The sequence below is a fragment of the Chenopodium quinoa genome, unplaced genomic scaffold (assembly GCF_001683475.1).
Source record: "Chenopodium quinoa cultivar QQ74 unplaced genomic scaffold, ASM168347v1, whole genome shotgun sequence".
NCBI classification, from domain to species: Eukaryota; Viridiplantae; Streptophyta; class Magnoliopsida; order Caryophyllales; family Amaranthaceae; genus Chenopodium; species Chenopodium quinoa.
In genome coordinates, this window is record NW_018743292.1 from 3,316,954 (window position 1) to 3,340,733 (window position 23,780).

Below are 23,780 nucleotides of genomic sequence, written 5' to 3' on the forward strand. Positions count from 1 at the left end.
TTTCCAAAAAAAAATCAAAAAACTTAAATAAGGTAAACTAATTATGATTATTTTGTACTTTAATATTATATTTCAAATATTTTTTTTGATTTTATATGGGACCAACATTATGAAACGAAGGGAGTATTGTATAGGTAATTAAAGATATAGAGAGAATTTATTATTAGTCACATCGTAACAATGTATCCTTTATTTTCTTTTTATTAACATAAAGTTTTTCTTTTTGATTGATAGAAAAACTTTATATTATATCCAATCCCTAGCTAGCAAAAAATAGTAGGGTTTTAACTTAATATCTATACTCTAATCATACAACCCTGGCCTAGAAACAATTGTAATTTTTAGTGTCCCAGACAATTAGAAGGTTGCATAAACCCTATAACTTTTCCATAGGCATTTTCACCTTCACATTCAGGAATCTCATTATGGTAAGAGAGTTTAATATCTTGCAACGTTAATCCTGCACAAGGCTTCTTGGAGCTACATTCAAAGTTCAAGGCCATTTTAGAAGCTGATGTACCGCGAATCCCCTTGTATACGACATTATTAATTTGTATGCCCGATCCCTATCATAGAAATTACATAAAAGAAAATGATTAATAATATACTCTTAAAGGCTGAATTAAACTGAACTAAACTGAAAGAAAATCGAAGGATACCTGGCCAATAGGGCAACTATTATGAGGGCAATAATTTTGATCGATAATAATTGGGTTTTGGACATTATTCATATGGGCCCCCAAGAAAAATATGTCCTTAACTCTTCCATTGACTGGAGTTGAAAAAGTCTTAATTCTCAGCCCATTAGATGTACCTGTGAATGTTACTGACTTCACCATCACATTTTGGACCATTACACCTTCTTCTGATTTTTCACGTCCAAGGCTCCCTATACTGTTGGTCCAAACACCATAATTGTAAAATTAATACCATTATTAGTAACAGATTTTAATTTTATTACAATCTAATTTCACAATACATATAAAAAATTTAAGTGTTTTTTTTTTTTAGAAAGCCACAAGGACGGGTATGAGGTTCGATCTCAAGATCCCTTGACGGAAGAAAAACTCTAATCACTTGAGCTATCCCTCACCCTCATTTAAAAAATTTAAGTTGACATAGTAAAGTATTCGAATGAGCTCGAGTACTCTAGAGACACAAAGATCAAATAAGAGTTAACTATAACGTTTTAATAGTACGTACGTAGAGATCATACCTAATACCGTGGCCTGGTCCACAATGTATGTTTTCAATCCATAAGTTTTGATTATTTGGACCAATTGAAATGCAATCGTCACCCGTCTTAATAGTTGAATCCAATATGGTAACTCCACTTGACAAAGCTATGTGAATGCCATCAGTGTTAGGACTATCAGCATGTGCTGTAATTGTCATCCTTGTTATCTTTATATTTTGGCATGCATTAATCGTGACATGGAACATTTGGCTGTCAATGGATGTCAAACCATCAATGAATATGTTCTTCGAGTTATCAAACCCCAACGTCTACTCCAACAAAAGGGAAACAAAAAACAAGAAGAGGTGTATTAGAAAATACAAAATCAAAGATCTTAACGTACACGTGATATAACATATTAACAGAAAGGTAAAGTTCGTTTTGTATGAGACAACGATCACTATGACATACACATCATGTCTTGAAAGTTTGAGAGGTATCTATTCTATTTTGGGGTGACTACTTAAGTTTTAAGGTACATCTTAATTCCCATTATTATATGTATATGCAAGTTTCAGCTGGTCTAATCCAATGTTTTCTAAGAAATCATTCAAGCAAGTGTGACATTAGGAAAAGAAAAATTTATATATATATAAAAAATACTTCCTACATTATTGGGTCATATTCAAAGATGCTTGTAGTAAGATATCTTCACCATAATATTAAGTTACCAATAATTGACAAGATGCTTACAATAATATACTTATATGAATATTACTAATTACTCTCTATTAAGATTTTTTTTTATAAAAAAAATCGTATCTCAGTGACCATAAATTGAAGTTGCAAACCTAATACTTCGTATCATTAGATTATTAAATCATCATAGGATGTATTGCTTATTATGATATTGATAGTGATACAATTCCTTTGCTAGTTAGTTACATTAACCATTTTCATTGATTGAGTAGATTCGATCTTTACCAATAACATCAAAACAATCTATTCCAACAGGAATGACATATGTACAAAAAATTCATATGATATGCAATGATACTAAAATATTTTATACCTAAAGTTTTGATATTCTTGACTATTAGGATTATTCAATCTATTTTAGTAGTACTATGATAATTGATTACTTAAATTACTTCATTTTCCGGCATAGACTGGGCTTACTAATAAGTTAGGACCATCGTCAGCTTGTACATGTGACACTTAACGTAAATTCGAGTAAACAAAATTATTTAATAAAAACAATGTACAATTTAGAAGTATATAATCTACCCGGCCTCAAACAAATACATTGTAATTAGTTGCTAATAAAGAGTATAACACAAGTTAAGCAAAAATAATGAAGTTACCTTAGCACCATTGGGGCATTGTTGATAAGATGCCTTACAATTCCACAAGTACTTACCCTTAGCATTTAGGACACCACCCTTAATATGAAGGCCATTAATCTTATGAAACATAATCCAATGATGAGTTGTAGCTATCTCTCTATAATCATTAGGAGCAACTAGGGTTCCATCAATTTGGAACACAATTTTTGAGCTCTTACAATTTCCCTCAAATTGCAATGGTTTTAACAAATATTCTCCTTTTGGAACATATAGAATGGATGGATTCGTCGAAGAACAAGCAGCATCCCATGCATTAAGGAATGCTTGTGTTGCATCCGTCTTTCCATCATTTCTTGCACCAAAATTTCTTACATTTATAAATCTTTGTATGGATGAAGATGATGACAACAACGACGACAACAATGATGGTGATAGGGAATTATCGAAGGTCGGTCTCATTCGAAATGCCAAAGAAGGGTGAAGGAAGAAAAAAGGGAGTATTAGAAGGAGAAAGAGGTTGTTACTAGGAGGAGTCATGGTGATGAGCTTAATTCTAAGGGTTTTTTGTGGGTGTAAAGTGAAAATGAAGAGTCAATGAAATGGTTTAATTGGGAGTTCAATGGTTATTAATTTATACTAAGGGCTATTATAATTTATTTATGGAGATTGAAATAGAGTAGTAGAAAGAGTGGTGTATCAAAAATATTTACTCCTAGTAAATCTCAATTAAGGGATATAAAATATTTTAGATCAATTTAGATTGGGTAATATCTTATTTTCTCTTGATATTTGTCCATTTTTAAATCTTCCTAATATGGGTTTGTTTTTAGTTTTTGATGGAAAATATGAATTTGTTAATTATATTTGATCCAAATATGTTGTTTTCTTGAATTTTAATATCTTGTATATTTAATTTGTTTACAAGTTGGTAATCATGCTCTAAAATTGTTAAAAAACAATTCCCCATTTAGATTTTAATTTCTATAGTTACGATTAAAATTCACAGCCTCAAATTAATTTTATTAATTAGGCATCATTCAGTACAATAACAATAGTCCGTACGCACTTCCATATTTACTTCCTCTTTACTAATTAAGTCATGAACTAGTGGCGGTAGCAATAAGTGAAATATTTAAAACTACATTAGATTTCAGTATTGAAATCCCTTTCTTCATTTGTAATGATTTTCTCTACATTTGAAAAATTCTTATTTTCTCGAACAATTAGTAGGCACTTAGCTAGTACATCGGACCATTTCAATAGTCACACTATATATCAACACGACTATATATTGGTAGCTTATGTATGACCTTCTTTTACAATGGTTACATCTAAATAATATATGTTCTCTATTATCTTTATTATAAATTATAATGACACTATTGGTATGAATCTAGACTTAAAATAAACGTAACCAACAGTCAATACGCCCATTCACTTCTGATTGAATGAATTGGTTCTAAAAAAGATCAATACGAATAATCACTTCACATCCACATTAGCTATTAACAACTGAATAATGATTATATTAAAATGATACAAGAATGGCTAAGCTACCAATGATGAAATGATTTTGAAATTATATTCATTAGTCAATACAATTTTTTTGTACAACAATACAAAAAGATAGAATCAATCATCAATACTATATACTAAAAGACACACCAGCAATGACACGTGTTATTTTCTGGTGTGTCCCTTATTTTTATTTTTATTTTTTAAATAATTTTTAGAAAACAAATTTTATACATAAATAAAAAGATATCAAAATAATACATAAATAAAATATTTGACAAATCTTATACATAAAAGAAAAAGATAGCAAAATAATACATAAATAAAATATTTGATATGTATTTCCATAATATATACATTGACAACTATATTTTTTTTTTGAGAAAAATATAAAATTAAGTAAAAAGAAATAAATATTAAATCAGATTTTTAACATAATTGTGCCACAATGTGTGCCAGAATGTGTGACAGAATGTTATGTACTACCTATTACAACAATAATTTTATTTAATATATTACCGTGCATGGCACGGGACATAACCTAGTATACAATATATAAGACGTAGGAAGTACTTATTTATATACATGCGGTGGAAATACATAACTAAATTTGAAGTAGCTAGCCTGAAGAGTGATGACAAACTCTATGGTTAATCGATTTAAAAGACGTACTTTGTGTAATGTGCATGCTCAATCTCATTAGGAGTTAAAAATAATTTTACATTAATTATAATGTGATTTTGGTGTATTATTATACTGAGGTACATAGATAGAGAAAAAATCTCTCCATATTAATTATGGAGTACAATATAACCTTTATGGTACAAATTAAAAGTACTTTATAAAGAATGTAATGTCTGTAGAATCGCATAATACGCTATCAAAATTGGAAGTGATGCCATCATTCCGAAGATCACCCTGCAATATGCCCAAAGAGACAAGACAAAAACAAATAAAGGTCAATAAACGACACCAAAATGTTAATAATTAAGGAGTTCTCTGTACATGATAGATATTGAAAACTCGTTATTACTCCCTCCGTTTCTCTATCTATAATTTTGACAAATTTCTTAGATCATATGAAATGAAATAAACTTACGCAGTACTAAGCACATCCGCATGTAGTCCATATTCTTTGGCATATATGAATGAGGTAATAGATTGTGGCAATGCCGCCTGAAAAACGAAAAACAAAATAGTTATAACACGTAAGATATCTAGTAACACTTAACATGATATACTCTTACATATGTAGCCCCTTCCTCCGAAATTGGTTATAACCCGAACAAAGGTAGTACGAGTAAGCATCTAGTTGCACCATTAAGCATAATATTTTTTTGAGTTTGTCCCACCCAGTTCACCGAATCTTAGCTCCGACTATATTAGGATTTGACCAGGGTTGCCCACCTGGCTTATGGTGGATGAGTCTCTCAACAAGAGTTTTCTGCATTCGGTGAGGCTCGAACTCGAGACCCCCCTTAAGCGATATCAAGCTGTTTACCAATAAGCATGATATACTCGTACTGTTGTACATATATAATCCTTTATTCCTCCGAAATTGGTTATAGCCAGGATAGAGGTAGTACAATTAAACCAATATAATGATATTAAAGCCTTCAACCTTCCGTTTAACCTTTTGGTTGAATTGCTCCTCTAAAAGATTTGTTAAAAATATATACCTGAATAATAGCTATGCGAAGGACATCACCATGCAAACCAACAGCAAGAGCAGCAATAGCCATGGCAGCTGGGCCAGCTACAAACTTCAGTATCATCCCAAATATGGTCAGTTTTGGTCCACACGCGATTAGCTTCTCTTGCAAAGCCATGAACATGCCTACATATTCCCAATATAACGAAAACAATTTATCTCAATACTTCACTTTTGCAGCAGAAAATAGCTAGGTATATGAAATAAGCAAATAGTAGCATATATACTTCTATATATGTATGTAGTTTGCATGCCAAACAACTAAATATACATCACATTTGCTATACATCTGGGTGTACCTTTTCTGGTGTATTGTACGTATACATAAGAATTTGTTGGAGTTGGAGGGAAAGAGTCTAAGAAGGTATTTTTAACATGCGTTTTTTTTGTATGTATTGTGATTACATGTATCTAATTAAGCTTACCCATACTTAACATAGCAGTGCCAGTCCCAGCTTTTGACATAATAAGTATAGATCCATCAACAATGCTTGGTATTTGAAAATTGAACCTACATATAAACATCAATAATATTGACATGTTAATACCCATATTATAATTGATCAACAACATACCTAATTGTATGTAATTGTAAACCGCATAATTATAATTACCTGCAAGCAAAAAGCGCCCAAACAATGCCTACAATGCAAGAATAAGAGTTAGGATTAGCAAGCAATTTCTTCCCAACTACCTTCATCAAAGACCATAATGATGGTCTTTTAACATCCACTAAACCATCATTATTAGTAATTTTTCCTTCCAAATCGTTCTGAGAACTCTCAAGAGAATGAACTTGAGGAGGATCCCTCACTAAACTTGTACTACAATTCATAGTACTAGGAAAATCTGACCTAGATTGACGAAACTCAAGAACAAATAAAAGCACCGTAAGCCAAGCAATAGCTTGAATAACCGAGAATTGAACAACTAAGTCGATACCTAATTGACCGTACATGGCCCCTAGTAAGGGCACCCCAACCACAAGTGAGCTAGTTAGTGTACACAGAGAAAAATTAGTTATCGACCAACAATAACTTCCTTTACTACTACACCTAGCCCAAAGGGCTAACACCGCGACTATGATGACTTTAGATATGCCATCCGCGGCTAGGAACTTATAGTTCCATTTAAAGGGATTACTATGTGCAGTGAAATCTAAGTTGAATAGAGGAAGGGTGAAGTAACAAACGAGTCGGTTTATGGCATCGACTTGATCGGGCTTAAATAGGTGCCACCATTTGACCGAACCATAACCTAAGATTAGGGCTACATAGAGTGGAACCGTGGCTACTATGACCTTATATATATCATCTAAGCTAATCATAATTATTTCTCTAAGAGATGATTTAAAATATGAACGAACCCTTATTAAGACTTTATATTATGTGAGAGTGTTTATTTGTTTGAGTAAAGATCGAGCACTGTTTATGACAAAATCAGTGATCATATTGCTAGCTATTTATATGCATATTCCATAATTAGCATCTCTACTTTAGTCTAAAATCTTTGTATACTAGATGGAAGCCCGTGTGATGCCCGGTTTTTTCATCTAAGATTTTTAATTATTTGATTTATTGTATTTAATAATTTCAGACAAAATTACAAAGGTTTAATTTTAATTTTTTTTTTTACTGTAATTTCTTCAGTGAGCAGACGATTTGCTGCTCTTCTAGTTAGAGAAGGACTTAGACCTACCGATAATAATACAACTTTTCATTATAATTGAATTTATTAAATATAAATAAATTGTAAGTATGATATTTTATTAGTTACCTAAAATCTTTAATGTGAAAAGATAAATTTTTAATTTTTGAAATAATTTAAATCCTAAATAATTATTCATTGTTTATGTTAGTAAAAATAAAATTGATATAATTTAAATATTTACATTTATATAATGTAAAACAATATATTTACTAATAAATGCAAAATTGTTGCGAAATTGAACAAAAAATTGTAATTGTATAAAATCAAATCTATGCATTGGAATTTTTTCATCATCTCCAATAATAACGAAAGCCATCCATATAATAAGTATACAACATCAAATCGTGTGTCATTTGCCTTAGGTTCTTCTTACAATTTTTAAAATTAATTTGAAATAGTTGCATTAAATATATGTATAAAAGCTAAAAAATTAAATTAACTTGAATAGTTGCATCAAATCGAGTACTTTACAAATTAATTTCAACCATATATGCTTGACAATGCTCAACATAAAATTTCTTAGTAACTAAGCTAAGCTAGTCAACAATTAGCTAGCTTCCACATTGTTATATTTAGTCTACAATGTTGTGGAGAATATACATCCATTACATCTTTAATCAAAAGTAGTATGATATGAATTGCATCAATGAGATCAAGACCACTAATTGCAATTAAAATGGGGTTCATCCTGTGTTTATTCATGCATGGAACTTTTATCAAATCAATATAATGACAAAAATCAAGGCATTGGATTAGAACGATTGAATAGTATTTAAAGAAGTAAACTTTTTTTTCAATCAATTTTGGATGAAAGTGTTGAACAAAGCTGGTGTTAATTGAGGCATGAACGTAATCACCCTATAATTAAAAATAAGAAATTAAGTTATTTTAATAACTTGATCAAGCCACTTAAATTACAAATTTTATTTTATTTTTTAATAAAATTAATTAATAAAAAACTAAAGAGGAAAAAAAATATAATAAATGTAAATTAAACAATATATAAAAAAATAAAAAAAATAAATTAAAAAAATACCTCCTCTTCCATTAGGACCATATCCGAACTTTTAAGCTATGTTGTTTACAGAAATTTAGTATGTCTAATAGGCGAGAAACTTGTATTTTGATTTTCCAATATAATCATTTTTGCTCGAATTTAATTCTCTAATTAAATTAGATCTGCATGTAAAAACAAAATTCAGTAAACAAAACATAAACAGATAATCGTTAAGTATCCCAAATAAATACAATGTAAGTACTAATTACAAATATAAATTTATACATAGGATTTTAAAAATTACCCGAACATTAATAACCTAAAACTAACACAAAATTACTAACACAAAATTCGCTTGATGGGGTTTTGTATTGATACAAATATTCTTGGTGTCGTATGATGCGTTAGATGTGCATGTAAAAACAAATTTTAGTAAATAAAATATAAACATATAATCGTTAAGTATCCCAAATTAACACAATGTAAGTAATAATTACAAATACAAATTTAAACATAGGATTTTAGAAATTAAGCTAAAAATTACCCGACTATTGATGACCAAAAACTAACACAAAATTACTAACACAAAATTCACTTGATGGGGTTTTGTATTGATACGAAATTTTGTTTGTGTAGTATGATGTGTCAATTTATAATGGTAGGTATCACAAATTTTGATTTAATTATAATTAACGAACAATTTTTATTTCTTATCATAAATACTATTAAATTTATCTTGTAATGGTAAGTATCAAACTTTATTATAATCATTTATCATTTGAATATTTTTTATTTATTTTATTGGGTTATCATGAAGTCATATTCTCGTTCCATGTATATCTACATGTATGTACTCATAAATTATCATATTATAGTTACGTATTTTTCTTTTTGAATCCACCATATTTTCCCACCATATCATAAATTTAAAAAAATTAATATTTGAACCCACCATATTTCTCCACATACCAAGTTCAGTTACGTGGAGATAATTTTCACCATATCATAAATTTAAAAAAAAAAAAATTAGTATTTGAACCCACCATATTTCTCCACCAAGTACAGTTATGTGGAGATAATTTTTGAATAGTAGGATATTTTCATAATTTGAACCCAATTAAATATCTTTTTGGGGATTTATCTTTTCCTATATTTTTTTGGATTTCTTATACTCGTAGTATTGATTTAATGAATTTATCTTTTCCTACATTTTTACTTTATTTTTTTCCATTAAAATAATTTAATTCGTGGATTATAATCTACGTGGCATTAAAATTTTAGATATATCAAATCTAATTCGTTACTTTTATCTAGATGGCGATATAATTTTTTAATTCAAAAATAAAATACAATTTTTTTCCCTTATTGGTCGAAATAATTATATTTCTTACGTGGCTCTCCGAATGCTCTTAAAAAATGCCTACTTTATATATATATATATATGTATATAATAGATTAGATTAGATTTTTCTTGGGAAATAAGTGTTCAGCTATTAATTAAGTTATAACTTTATAAGAATATAAGGTACATGTTTTAGAAAGTACGTTTTTTTACGGAATTATAAAGAGAATTTAATTATATATATATATATATATATATATATATATATATATATATATATATATATATATATAAAGGCTTAACCATGGCACAGTGATTTTCCATATTAACAAAAAAAACTTTTTATTACAATGAAAATTTACAATAACAAAAAAAAAATTGAATTAAATGAAGCTCAAATTAGGAAGATTTTCATTTTATTTTATTGTACGGAGTATATCTTTATTGAATATCTTTGCTATTTATAAAGGCCAATTACTATTTAAATATTTTTGACATGTATTATTCATTATATTTATAATTCAAGCAAATGATTGAACTTATACGGAGTGTAATTAATGGGAAAATTTGTACTCAAATGGAGAGAATACATACATATATATATATATATATATATATATATATATATATATATATATATATATATATATATATATATATATATATATATATATATATATATGTCAATTTTAATAAGTCAATTGTTAAATATTTCCAATCTTGCCAACATTCACCAATTATTAAATTTTTTTATTGTCTAAATTATTGGCATTCATCATTTTGGAACAGATTGAGAGTAAGGGATAACTCAAGTGGTTAGAGCTCCTCTCCTGGTTTCAGGTGATCATGATCCTGAGATTGATTCTCATCACTCGCTCTTGTGGCTCTCTAAACACCAACAAAAAAAAAAAAAAATCAATTTGAAACAAAGAGAGTAATACAGGTCTATAAAAGTTCTAGAATTATCTTTAAGAATATATATATATATATATATATATATATATATATATATACATATATATATATATATATATATATATATATATATATAAAATTTGTAAATGGTATATGTAAATTATTCCTGATTGGATGATAAAAAAAAAATAAGGGAATGGAATATTATTGGAATGAGGTCCATAAATTATTTTAGTGAACATTATTGTTTAAAGACATGAGTTTGAAGAATTTTGTTTTAACAAATTTACGTTTTGGGTAATGGTGATGGCATAAATTTTTTGACAATGCGAGTGTATCAGTGTATGTGATACTATACCTGACAACTTGGAGCATCATTATGCATGTAAGAATTTATACTCTGAATTATAGATGCTTAATCACTTCAAGTTTTACACAACTTACACTAGTAGTGCCAAATAAAATTTTTGTCCTGTAATAATGTGTGTTGTGACTCTTGTGAGCATGATAAAGCCATGATTATGCAATATGCACCTAGGTAAATTGCGTGACTATATGAGTATTCCACGTTATAAGAGAATATATACCTCATATATGAGGGGAAGTGTAAATATAGAGAGATCGAGATTAATTGATTATTACGTTATAAATTAAGATACTATTAAGTTATAGTAAATATTTATTGTTATCACATGATTGCATAATTGATTCGTGTCATGTCAAGCCATTCTTTGCAAAATGCGTCCAAGCATAGCCGGCCCTGCCCATATCGTACACAAGCTAAGCTCGATCAAGTGTCGATTCTTTTTGGTACATGAGCAAGCCACTTGGATGAGGGATCGATCACGGGGCAAGACCCTAGCTAGATGCTCTTCCTCCTTTAAAACCATAGAAATTAAGGGAATGTTTCTTCGGAAATTATGAGGTAGATAATATGACTTGTGATAAGAAAACACGAATTTTCGAGTGGAGATAAGACATGTCGAAGAAATCTAATCTTCTTTCTAACACTACTAAACATATATACCATTTCCTTGTGTTTCCATTTTCACAGTTTATATTTGATGCTCTTTTTTTCTGTCATCTAAGTTTCTCACCATTAAAATCGCATATTAATGTCCCAACTTTAAGTCTTTGGATACATTGCTTATGCAACCAGCATATTTCTTGACAACTTGTTGGTACTAATTTACCATCTTTAGTCAAAGCACATATACAAGTACAACTCTTAAAGGTATATATAGTTATATATGCTGAAATTATATGTTTTGAGTCATATGAACTTATCGTTCTTTTTACATTATATTTTGTGAAAGAAAAACTTCGTAAAGTTTGGGTGTGTTCTATTCACCTGATTTTCACTTATTAAAACTTATTATACCTTATTACAGGGGTAAAACTTTTTTACTTGTAATTTGAACTTAATTGGGTAACGTAACCCTTATTAGAACTTATTTTTCCTAAACTGAATATAATTGCACTTATGCGAACTTATTAGACCTGAAATAGGTGAAAATAAGATGAATTAAACATGTCCTTATCAATTAAGGCCCTAACCCTTATTCACTCCATCTTATATTTGCCAATGACTGTAACTAATCAATGGTTGACTGTTGTTCTATGAAATTATTGATTTAAATTTATTTATTTATTTATTTTTTTTATTTTTTTTAACTAATTTAATCGATGGCTGTTGTTGTTTTATGAAATTATTGATTTAAACTTTTTTTTTGTAACTAATTTAATCGATGACTGTTGTTGTTCTATGAAATAATTACCGATTTAATTTATATTTTTATATTAATTAAAGCTAATTTATGTAGCACTCATATTATTTTGATTCTATTCTATCCACATCAGTAGCACACATAAAAAATTGGTAAAAACACTAAAACATAAGCATGCAGGTGACTTCCTCTCATTACTTATCTAAATTTGGAAGAAGTAAGGAAAAGTTGTATTCACTTGTTGTAGTCCAATCCTAATCCTAATCCTAATTCCTAAGTATTATTACAGGTGGTGGTTATGTGCAATGTAAACACTTTATGTAACTTCAATAAATACAATATCAATTTCTGTCATCTAAAGCCAAAAATATAAACTTGTCCAAAAGTGTGTAGAAAAATAAGTTGAATAAGACAGAGTAATAAAAAATAAGCATAATTCCCTTACCAATATTCTTATCTGAATATATTCTCTCTAGCATCAAAATTCAAGTTGTACTATGAACCTTTTTTTTTTTTTTTAATACTTACAAATTACCAGAATAAAGAAGACAAAGATTGTAGAGGAACTCCCAATTATCTTAGTCACATCATTTTATTTTTATTTTGTATTGTTGTTGAGAGAAAGACTAATGAGTGTCATAAAAGACAAATAAAGTAAATACGTGATCATAGGTTTAAAGTACTAAGAAATTACCAAATGTCCATGTACAATTTATACACTGATGTTATGTGGCACATGTTCGCTAATGGAGTACTAGTATCTTCGTCCCTAAATAATAGTTGACTCATACAATTTGAATTTAACTTCTACAGTTGTACTCATAAAAAATTATTAGGTACATTGTTATCCTTATATGATAACAAGGCTATTAATTATGCTAGTTCCATTACCTAACAAAAATTAATAAAAAGGTATCCTCTTAAAATTTGTCCAAATTTTATTTCTAAAATTTTCAAAACTTCCTTTTTTTATTCCACCTTCATTTCTCTCTTCACTTTTCAAACTTTCAGGCAAGAAGAACCGATTCTAAATTGAATGGTTCCAAAATTGACATGTGTAGAGTAAGTAGTACCTGAGATTGGGAGTTTTTATATGCAAAAAGACATGATATTAACCATATAAATTTTGCCTACATAATTTTTCCCAAGTTTTTATCAATTTGTTAAAAATAAAACTAGGCTGTTATTTGTTATGCCTTTTAAGGAACACCTAAAAGTTGTTATTGTAGATTGTGGAGCTGTATTTCCAAATTGGTAGATCTTGTTTTGTAACTTTCAGAACTTAGCTTGGATAAATGGATAATACATTAAGGCTTTTTTATGAGGCATTTTTCTCCACCATGCTCTTGTAGTCTTGTCTTTCTTTCTTTCTCACTTTTTTAGCACTTGAAGCTTATCTTACAATTGTTGGATCACTTGGGTGGAATTACATCATAAAAATATAGCATATTGATAAATCAATGGTTGATAGTCTTCATGCTTTATAGTTTGTAATTATGTTATTCCATCCTACTATACATATATTTGTCTATTTTGTATTTAACGATAAAATTATTTTTATATATATTCAGGTGTATGATAGATATACTGCTACGTAGTTAACAACAAATAACAGTACAATGGTATAAGCCCCGCCATGACTATTGTCTTCATATTTTGTCCAAAAAGCTTATATTGAGTCTTGAGAGTTGGCACCATAACATAGAAATATAGAATCACCCTATTTATATTTATGCTTTGACTTGACACTTGAAAGAGACTTTTTGGAAAGAGGCTTATTTATAATTGCATGAGCCTAATCCAATAGCACGTCCAATAGCCCAATCTAAGCTAGAGACCGAGCATGAACCCACATTGCTTTTGCATTATTTGTATGTCTTACATTAACCCTATTATACTACAAATATACCAAATTAATCAATCAATTAATTAACCTATACTAAAAGCAAATCTAAAATGACACTTGTCACAATGTCATTAATTATATTCGCTAAATTTTTATTTACTTTTTGTCAAATTATCTTAGGAAATTTTTAATTCACTACTTGTATAATATTTTCCTACTTTACCAATATATATATATATATACATATATATATATATATATATAAAAGGTAATCTTTCCCTCCCAAATTCAATTAAACAATTTTGTAACAACTTAAAAAAAATTTAGGCAAAATATTATATTAAAAAAGATATGCATAACTTTTAATACACTATAAATTTATACAGAGTGTATATATATCATACGAGTATGTACAACTTAAAGTTTACTACTACACAAAACATTTTTTTTAAAGAATATTGACCTTTGTCGTACTATTTATAAATAGAAAAAAAATTTATAAAAAATTATTGAAATACAAACTTTTATAAAATTTGATAAATCCATGCATTGCACGTGACCATAAGCTAGTGTTATACTAATGTAATATAGTACTAGTATTATTATTAGTCTTCATTCAATGTACATTTTAACTTTTTTATACTCCTGTTATTTTTTTACTACTTAGTACTCATAAAATAAGTAGATACGAAGTACTTCATGTAATTAATATTCAAAATAATGAATTGATACACGTGAAATTCAATAGGAAAATGCAATCACTAGGAAAATCATTACAATGAATTGCAGTAACTCAAGGTTCATAATGCTCAACAACACGGGAGATCGGAATTCCCAAGTTTTTATTCGATTAAAGGTATATAATAAATAAACAAATAAATAATACAAATCTCACCAAGCCTAACGGCAAAACATTCAGCTACAAGAAAGCATGTTCCCGCACTGCTAATCATTCTTTACAACACAAGACTCCCAATGTATAGAGTTGAGATATAGAGTGAAACATGTAACCATACTAGGAACCATTCTAAATGAACACGACGTAGATGCAACTACTAAAATGATTCAGAATCAGAAGACCGTCCCAAAATTTACTGGTTTGTAGAGACAGTTGATGGTGGTGGTGGTCTATTAGTCACGGCATGCATGATCTCCCCATACCCAACAACGCCAACTAAAACATCATCTTCACCCTCAGTTACCCAAACATGGGTTGCCCGGTGAGAGAGCATCTGAGCCATAACAGCAGCCAACGAGCTTGTAGCTCTGCATGTCAAAGGAGCACTTCTTCCTCTATACATACTTCTAGCCCCAGAATTGGGGCTAACAGAGTTTCCGAAAAATCCGATGCTTCTACTGCTAAATCTCCTAAGCCTCATTGAACCACTTCCATTAGTTCCGTTACTGTCTCCTTTGACAGTTGAGTTAACTCCAATATCAGGAACCGACCTTGGCGACATATTATCCTCAACACCCATAACAAACTGCCCGGCTGAGAGATTGGCCAAAGCGTATGCTGCAGCTAAGTAATCACATTTCCATAGTTTACATGCTGATATTTCCCCTATAATTTTATGCTGACCATCAAGAGTAGACTCCACAACTGCAACAGCACTTGGGTCGTGAGGCAGCTTCTTGGTGGCTTCAACAGCTGGGAGGGAGGCCTCAATGGAGGAATAATGAGAACTGATTGCTCCAAGTGAGGAGATGGATGAGAGAGGGATGGGCGCCAGTGCACCCAGGCAACCAATGAGAAAACGGACAACATCTTCTCTAGAGAGACAACAATACTTTGTTTTGCTGATAGTGGCGGTAGATGAGGAAGGGCGATTGAGATTTGCGATGCTACTAGCGTTGCTCCCTGCCTCTATGTTTTTTAGCCATTTTCCATTGTAAAGAATTGAGAACTTCTTGCTCACACCTTTCCATACCACACTCTTTGGCACAAGAAGACGCTTCACACCTTGTTTCATCATTTCCAGTGCATCTATCAATCTTGGCAAAAAAAAAAAATGTCAATGAAAAATATTAGTAAACAAAATAATAATTGGGGCTTTGTTAACAATCCTAATTAGTTTAAAAAGGCCTGTTTTATGTTGGATTATTTTAGCAGTGGGCCTATTTATTCATTTTCACAAATAATTTTACACATAATAATCTTCAGACTTAGGCCTATTTGTTTCTTTATAATTTTATATGGAGCTCAATAATTGAAATAGAAATAATGCAGCAGGTAGCTGACAGAAATTGCCAAACATAACTTCAGATGAAAAAAAAAAAAAAAAAAAAAACCCTTTTAACATTGCATGAATTTCAAGTTATAAGAATATAAGATATACTTATGTGAAAAATATTGCGTACTCCCACTTGATCAAGCAACCTAAACAAGAAAAATGAGTAATAAAAAGAAAACTAAATATATCTCGATTGTTTGGTGCAGCAGCAGAAGCTTATGTAAAAACCAACCATGTCTACTAGAGACATACAAGCAGTCTTAAACAGCTCCAAGAAATTCCACCATATCACACTATAATTTCATACATTGAAACAGGTTCTTTCTTATTTTCTCATCTCCATATTTTGAGGGACACAAAAAGTGGGAAACACTGTCTGTAGATGCTCTTCTGGTATTTTCCAAGAACAAAAAGAGCATCAACCCCACCCCCCATACACACCCCCCCTCCCTCCCCTTATAATTTTTTGACATATGGAGTGAGTACTAACCCAAGAAACTCATTGTGGAGGAAAACTAGATTCAATTATCGAGTGTTGACCCTATAATGGATATAGTCTTCCTAACTACAAATGAGGATGAGGGAGGTGGCTAACTGGACTACAAGTTTCTTGTATAACATATAAAAGTGCATCAAAAGATCATAAAGCTGTCTCTTGGCAAATGCACTTGTGAGTGCAGGTAAAAGGTTTCAACTTTCAAGGCTTCTCTGAGAAATTTCACACACCTATTTTTTCAGATTTTATATTCAGTGTACAGTTGAACTATTCTAGCATGTATGCAACAGCTTCTAACAATTCTATCTATTAAAATTCATCTAGGTCTCCAAAAAAAGGCAGGTCTAAAGTATCACCCTGAGTGGACAAGCAATCAGTTAAGCTGTCAGTCGTGTTTGAATGGAGAGCAGAAGCAACTGTATTCACTTATAAACCAGCTTCCCATACAATAATACATTAAATCCTTCTGAGAGTGATAATGTGACAGACTGGACATAACGCAGATTATCTCATGGTATTTCATTATCTTAACATGACTGCCAACCATCCTAACTTCGGAAATCAATTAAGATAAAAAAGGACCATAAGTTCGATTCAAGGCTTCTAGCAAAGCTGCCATGGGTGTCTACTGCTTAAGTCTCAAAGTACCCCTCTAGAAACTCAACTAAGCCATAAGATTATCCCATTGAAAGATCAAACCAAAAAAAAGTTTCTACTGTGACTCCTCTTTCAAAGTGATCATTGATACCATGAGCTAAAACTTACCATGTACAATGGCTCAAATAGCTTATTGTAATGTGCTGGATTCTAAACAATGGGCAATTTGAAGAAATTTGATCCCTGTTACTATGATTACAATAGTCAATAGACAAAATTTGATTGTCTACACAAGAAGTGCATCAAACATAAGGTTACTCGTACTCAAACAGGATCACAAAGAAGAACATGAACAATCATAAACAAAATGGGGATGACTGTACTGGACTGAGCAATAATGTATGAACTATCTGAAGTTGTATACTTGTATCTCCCAAATTAAAAATGCATCACATGTTATTTGCAAGCCAAAATACCATGCCAATAGTTACAGCAAGATTGGTTACAAATACAACATGAGTTCAACTACGGAATCATCAAAGTTATTGGTTGGAGTGACAACATAGGTAGAGTAAATTCGACTACAAAAATCATGCTCTGCCTAAGCTGCACCGTGATTCCATGACGAATAGAATCAACCCTTTATTATTTTTTGGGATTAGAGTCAGCTAGACAAATACAGATTGTGTCCTGTAGAGTCAGCTAGACAAATGCATGGATTACCTTTTATATATATATAAAAGGTAATCTTTCCCTCCCAAATTCAATTAAACAATTTTGTAACAACTTAAAAAAAATTTAGGCAAAATATTATATTAAAAAAGATATGCATAACTTTTAATACACTATAAATTTATACAGAGTGTATATATATCATACGAGTATGTACAACTTAAAGTTTACTACTACACAAAACATTTTTTTTAAAGAATATTGACCTTTGTCGTACTATTTATAAATAGAAAAAAAATTTATAAAAAATTATTGAAATACAAACTTTTATAAAATTTGATAAATCCATGCATTGCACGTGACCATAAGCTAGTGTTATACTAATGTAATATAGTACTAGTATTATTATTAGTCTTCATTCAATGTACATTTTAACTTTTTTATACTCCTGTTATTTTTTTACTACTTAGTACTCATAAAATAAGTAGATACGAAGTACTTCATGTAATTAATATTCAAAATAATGAATTGATACACGTGAAATTCAATAGGAAAATGCAATCACTAGGAAAATCATTACAATGAATTGCAGTAACTCAAGGTTCATAATGCTCAACAACACGGGAGATCGGAATTCCCAAGTTTTTATTCGATTAAAGGTATATAATAAATAAACAAATAAATAATACAAATCTCACCAAGCCTAACGGCAAAACATTCAGCTACAAGAAAGCATGTTCCCGCACTGCTAATCATTCTTTACAACACAAGACTCCCAATGTATAGAGTTGAGATATAGAGTGAAACATGTAACCATACTAGGAACCATTCTAAATGAACACGACGTAGATGCAACTACTAAAATGATTCAGAATCAGAAGACCGTCCCAAAATTTACTGGTTTGTAGAGACAGTTGATGGTGGTGGTGGTCTATTAGTCACGGCATGCATGATCTCCCCATACCCAACAACGCCAACTAAAACATCATCTTCACCCTCAGTTACCCAAACATGGGTTGCCCGGTGAGAGAGCATCTGAGCCATAACAGCAGCCAACGAGCTTGTAGCTCTGCATGTCAAAGGAGCACTTCTTCCTCTATACATACTTCTAGCCCCAGAATTGGGGCTAACAGAGTTTCCGAAAAATCCGATGCTTCTACTGCTAAATCTCCTAAGCCTCATTGAACCACTTCCATTAGTTCCGTTACTGTCTCCTTTGACAGTTGAGTTAACTCCAATATCAGGAACCGACCTTGGCGACATATTATCCTCAACACCCATAACAAACTGCCCGGCTGAGAGATTGGCCAAAGCGTATGCTGCAGCTAAGTAATCACATTTCCATAGTTTACATGCTGATATTTCCCCTATAATTTTATGCTGACCATCAAGAGTAGACTCCACAACTGCAACAGCACTTGGGTCGTGAGGCAGCTTCTTGGTGGCTTCAACAGCTGGGAGGGAGGCCTCAATGGAGGAATAATGAGAACTGATTGCTCCAAGTGAGGAGATGGATGAGAGAGGGATGGGCGCCAGTGCACCCAGGCAACCAATGAGAAAACGGACAACATCTTCTCTAGAGAGACAACAATACTTTGTTTTGCTGATAGTGGCGGTAGATGAGGAAGGGCGATTGAGATTTGCGATGCTACTAGCGTTGCTCCCTGCCTCTATGTTTTTTAGCCATTTTCCATTGTAAAGAATTGAGAACTTCTTGCTCACACCTTTCCATACCACACTCTTTGGCACAAGAAGACGCTTCACACCTTGTTTCATCATTTCCAGTGCATCTATCAATCTTGGCAAAAAAAAAAATGTCAATGAAAAATATTAGTAAACAAAATAATAATTGGGGCTTTGTTAACAATCCTAATTAGTTTAAAAAGGCCTGTTTTATGTTGGATTATTTTAGCAGTGGGCCTATTTATTCATTTTCACAAATAATTTTACACATAATAATCTTCAGACTTAGGCCTATTTGTTTCTTTATAATTTTATATGGAGCTCAATAATTGAAATAGAAATAATGCAGCAGGTAGCTGACAGAAATTGCCAAACATAACTTCAGATGAAAAAAAAAAAAAAAAAAAAACCCTTTTAACATTGCATGAATTTCAAGTTATAAGAATATAAGATATACTTATGTGAAAAATATTGCGTACTCCCACTTGATCAAGCAACCTAAACAAGAAAAATGAGTAATAAAAAGAAAACTAAATATATCTCGATTGTTTGGTGCAGCAGCAGAAGCTTATGTAAAAACCAACCATGTCTACTAGAGACATACAAGCAGTCTTAAACAGCTCCAAGAAATTCCACCATATCACACTATAATTTCATACATTGAAACAGGTTCTTTCTTATTTTCTCATCTCCATATTTTGAGGGACACAAAAAGTGGGAAACACTGTCTGTAGATGCTCTTCTGGTATTTTCCAAGAACAAAAAGAGCATCAACCCCACCCCCCATACACACCCCCCCTCCCTCCCCTTATAATTTTTTGACATATGGAGTGAGTACTAACCCAAGAAACTCATTGTGGAGGAAAACTAGATTCAATTATCGAGTGTTGACCCTATAATGGATATAGTCTTCCTAACTACAAATGAGGATGAGGGAGGTGGCTAACTGGACTACAAGTTTCTTGTATAACATATAAAAGTGCATCAAAAGATCATAAAGCTGTCTCTTGGCAAATGCACTTGTGAGTGCAGGTAAAAGGTTTCAACTTTCAAGGCTTCTCTGAGAAATTTCACACACCTATTTTTTCAGATTTTATATTCAGTGTACAGTTGAACTATTCTAGCATGTATGCAACAGCTTCTAACAATTCTATCTATTAAAATTCATCTAGGTCTCCAAAAAAAGGCAGGTCTAAAGTATCACCCTGAGTGGACAAGCAATCAGTTAAGCTGTCAGTCGTGTTTGAATGGAGAGCAGAAGCAACTGTATTCACTTATAAACCAGCTTCCCATACAATAATACATTAAATCCTTCTGAGAGTGATAATGTGACAGACTGGACATAACGCAGATTATCTCATGGTATTTCATTATCTTAACATGACTGCCAACCATCCTAACTTCGGAAATCAATTAAGATAAAAAAGGACCATAAGTTCGATTCAAGGCTTCTAGCAAAGCTGCCATGGGTGTCTACTGCTTAAGTCTCAAAGTACCCCTCTAGAAACTCAACTAAGCCATAAGATTATCCCATTGAAAGATCAAACCAAAAAAAAGTTTCTACTGTGACTCCTCTTTCAAAGTGATCATTGATACCATGAGCTAAAACTTACCATGTACAATGGCTCAAATAGCTTATTGTAATGTGCTGGATTCTAAACAATGGGCAATTTGAAGAAATTTGATCCCTGTTACTATGATTACAATAGTCAATAGACAAAATTTGATTGTCTACACAAGAAGTGCATCAAACATAAGGTTACTCGTACTCAAACAGGATCACAAAGAAGAACATGAACAATCATAAACAAAATGGGGATGACTGTACTGGACTGAGCAATAATGTATGAACTATCTGAAGTTGTATACTTGTATCTCCCAAATTAAAAATGCATCACATGTTATTTGCAAGCCAAAATACCATGCCAATAGTTACAGCAAGATTGGTTACAAATACAACATGAGTTCAACTACGGAATCATCAAAGTTATTGGTTGGAGTGACAACATAGGTAGAGTAAATTCGACTACAAAAATCATGCTCTGCCTAAGCTGCACCGTGATTCCATGACGAATAGAATCAACCCTTTATTATTTTTTGGGATTAGAGTCAGCTAGACAAATACAGATTGTGTCCTGTAGTTAATCTGACATTAATATTCCCAATATCACTCAGATTTGACAGATGCATCATTTGTGCTAAAATGATCTACATGGCTAAGGGATCTACATTATATGCAATCCGAGACAATTTAATGGGGTTTAGAAGCAATAGAAGATAAAAAGTAGTTCTACAGAGAGAAGATCAAGAGTAGTTCTATCAACAAGAAAACTAAAAGTAGTATCCTTCTTTCTCTCAATTCTCAGCCAGCGAATCCAGAAACAATAGTACAAGCCATTTGCATGGAATCTAATCCATGATCCAGTTATATTTCTAGCACTTCAAATCAAAACAATAACTGATGTAACTTTTGAAAACGACACTCATATCGACCTTCCCCAATCTTTGTCCCCAAAACTCCAAAAGCCTTGAGTATGACTACAGAGTCCTATAACCCACCCCTCCCCACCATACCTCCCATCCTCAATATAAAAAAAATTGAAATAAACTAGGACTGATCAATAGTATCAAACTGGACTGAAAATAATTCTTACGTACTTGATACATTGATGACACAAATCACATAAACAAAATCAACAAAACCATCCAGGACAAGTAAAACCAGGATCAGATCTAAGGATAGTAAGAACATGACACCTTCATAATATAGATTGTCAACTCAAATGTTTCAAAATTATACTACAGTCAGTATGGAGAAAACCAATCAATCACAATGAAGGTGCATTAAAACAATCAATCACAATAAAACCTTGAAAAACTAAATCAAATAACATCAAAATTCAAACCTTGTAGCAGGATCCACTTCCTTAAGTAGGGAATTATTAGGAACAACAACCTCAGAAACCGGGGTTTTCATAGCTTTCTCCTGATCCTGCAAACACCAATCTTTTGCCAAAAAAGCCACAATATCCAAAGGATTAAGAATACCCACAAATCTTTGTAACCTCATTTCACTATTTTCAGTCAAACCCTTTTGAGGTTTCCTTCTCCAAACCGGAATTCCACCCTCTGTTGATTCTCCAATCGCTTTTATCGCCGCCTCCACCGTCTCCGTCTCCATAAACTCCACCAACTCCGGTTTTGCCACCGTCAGATCACCCACCACATGATAAACCAATACAGAAGCCATCTTTTTGCCCCAATTTTTCACTGATAATTGATTTTTGATGAACTGGGTAAGATTTTTTTAAGGTTCTGAGAAAAAACCAGATTGTAGAATTGCGAAAATTTGGAGGGATTTTGATTGAGGGTTTTGATTTCTTCCTAGAAATTGGGAGAATTGTTAGAATTGTTGATTAATCAATAAATTAATTATTATAAGAGGGAATGGAGGAAGATGAGAAGAAGATGAAGGGCAGTAATAGGAAGAGAGAGAGTTTTGGCCATGGAAGATTGATCACAGAAGGCCATCAACAGACATGGCGAATCTGGAGATTTTGAATTTTTCTCTGACCTAAATTATTTTATTTTACCAGATTATTTCTAGCAATGTCCGAAGAACTGTGTGTTAATTTGTAGAAGAAGATAAATTAGGGGTTTAATAATAAAAAAAGTGGGTCGAAAAACAACAAAATTTAGTGATAGACTTTTCAAGAAGTGGGGTTAGAATTGTTGTTATTTGTTGATGGAGTTTATTGCTCATTTTGATTCACTTTGCAGTTTCATGATTAGTAGTACTCCAGGATCAGATC

At 31.4% G+C, this 23,780-nt stretch overlaps 4 protein-coding genes across 4 annotated transcripts; all 4 read right to left on the reverse strand.

Annotated features, from left to right (window-relative positions):
* Positions 1–341: 341 nt before the first annotated feature.
* On the reverse strand, positions 342–2,982 carry LOC110737214 (polygalacturonase-like). Its single transcript, XM_021917584.1, has 4 exons — positions 2,542–2,982; positions 1,217–1,506; positions 660–894; positions 342–566 (listed from the first exon to the last, which is right to left on the reverse strand). The coding sequence occupies exons 1-4, from the start codon at positions 2,980–2,982 to the stop codon at positions 342–344; spliced, it is 1,191 nt and encodes a 396-aa protein (XP_021773276.1).
* Positions 2,983–4,449: 1,467 nt separating this feature from the next.
* Positions 4,450–7,173, reverse strand: LOC110736434 (auxin efflux carrier component 5-like). The gene is made up of 5 exons (XM_021916654.1): positions 6,364–7,173; positions 6,175–6,260; positions 5,718–5,875; positions 5,138–5,214; positions 4,450–4,956 (listed from the first exon to the last, which is right to left on the reverse strand). Exons 1-5 carry the CDS (start codon positions 7,074–7,076, stop codon positions 4,878–4,880), a joined length of 1,113 nt encoding a protein of 370 aa, XP_021772346.1. The 5' UTR covers positions 7,077–7,173; the 3' UTR covers positions 4,450–4,877.
* Positions 7,174–15,026: 7,853 nt separating this feature from the next.
* On the reverse strand, positions 15,027–16,292 carry LOC110737215 (CBS domain-containing protein CBSX6-like; the record flags this gene model as incomplete). The annotated part of the gene is made up of 1 exon (XM_021917585.1): positions 15,027–16,292. A coding segment is annotated over one exon (915 nt), but the record flags the coding sequence as incomplete, so codon positions are not given.
* Positions 16,293–18,828: 2,536 nt separating this feature from the next.
* Positions 18,829–23,780, reverse strand: LOC110736435 (CBS domain-containing protein CBSX6-like). Its single transcript, XM_021916655.1, has 2 exons — positions 22,875–23,780; positions 18,829–20,083 (listed from the first exon to the last, which is right to left on the reverse strand). Exons 1-2 carry the CDS (start codon positions 23,216–23,218, stop codon positions 19,180–19,182), a joined length of 1,248 nt encoding a protein of 415 aa, XP_021772347.1. The 5' UTR covers positions 23,219–23,780; the 3' UTR covers positions 18,829–19,179.

Excerpts from the sequence above, each read along its gene's own strand:
- LOC110736434 (XM_021916654.1), bottom strand. The coding sequence starts at position 7,076 with ATGATTAGCTTAGATGATATATATAAGGTCATAGTAGCCACGGTTCCA. Across the intron at positions 5,215-5,717 it reads TTCGCATAGCTATTATTCAG|GCGGCATTGCCACAATCTAT; the intron begins GTATATATTTTT and ends TTCGTTTTTCAG. Across the intron at positions 4,957-5,137 it reads GCGGATGTGCTTAGTACTGC|GGTGATCTTCGGAATGATGG; the intron begins GTAAGTTTATTT and ends GGCATATTGCAG.
- LOC110737214 (XM_021917584.1), bottom strand. The coding sequence starts at position 2,982 with ATGAGACCGACCTTCGATAATTCCCTATCACCATCATTGTTGTCGTCG. Across the intron at positions 1,507-2,541 it reads AATGCCCCAATGGTGCTAAG|ACGTTGGGGTTTGATAACTC; the intron begins GTAACTTCATTA and ends TTGTTGGAGTAG. Across the intron at positions 895-1,216 it reads GGACCAGGCCACGGTATTAG|TATAGGGAGCCTTGGACGTG; the intron begins GTATGATCTCTA and ends TTGGACCAACAG.
- LOC110736435 (XM_021916655.1), bottom strand. The coding sequence starts at position 23,218 with ATGGCTTCTGTATTGGTTTATCATGTGGTGGGTGATCTGACGGTGGCA. Across the intron at positions 20,084-22,874 it reads GAAGTGGATCCTGCTACAAG|ATTGATAGATGCACTGGAAA; the intron begins GTTTGAATTTTG and ends TTTTTTGCCAAG.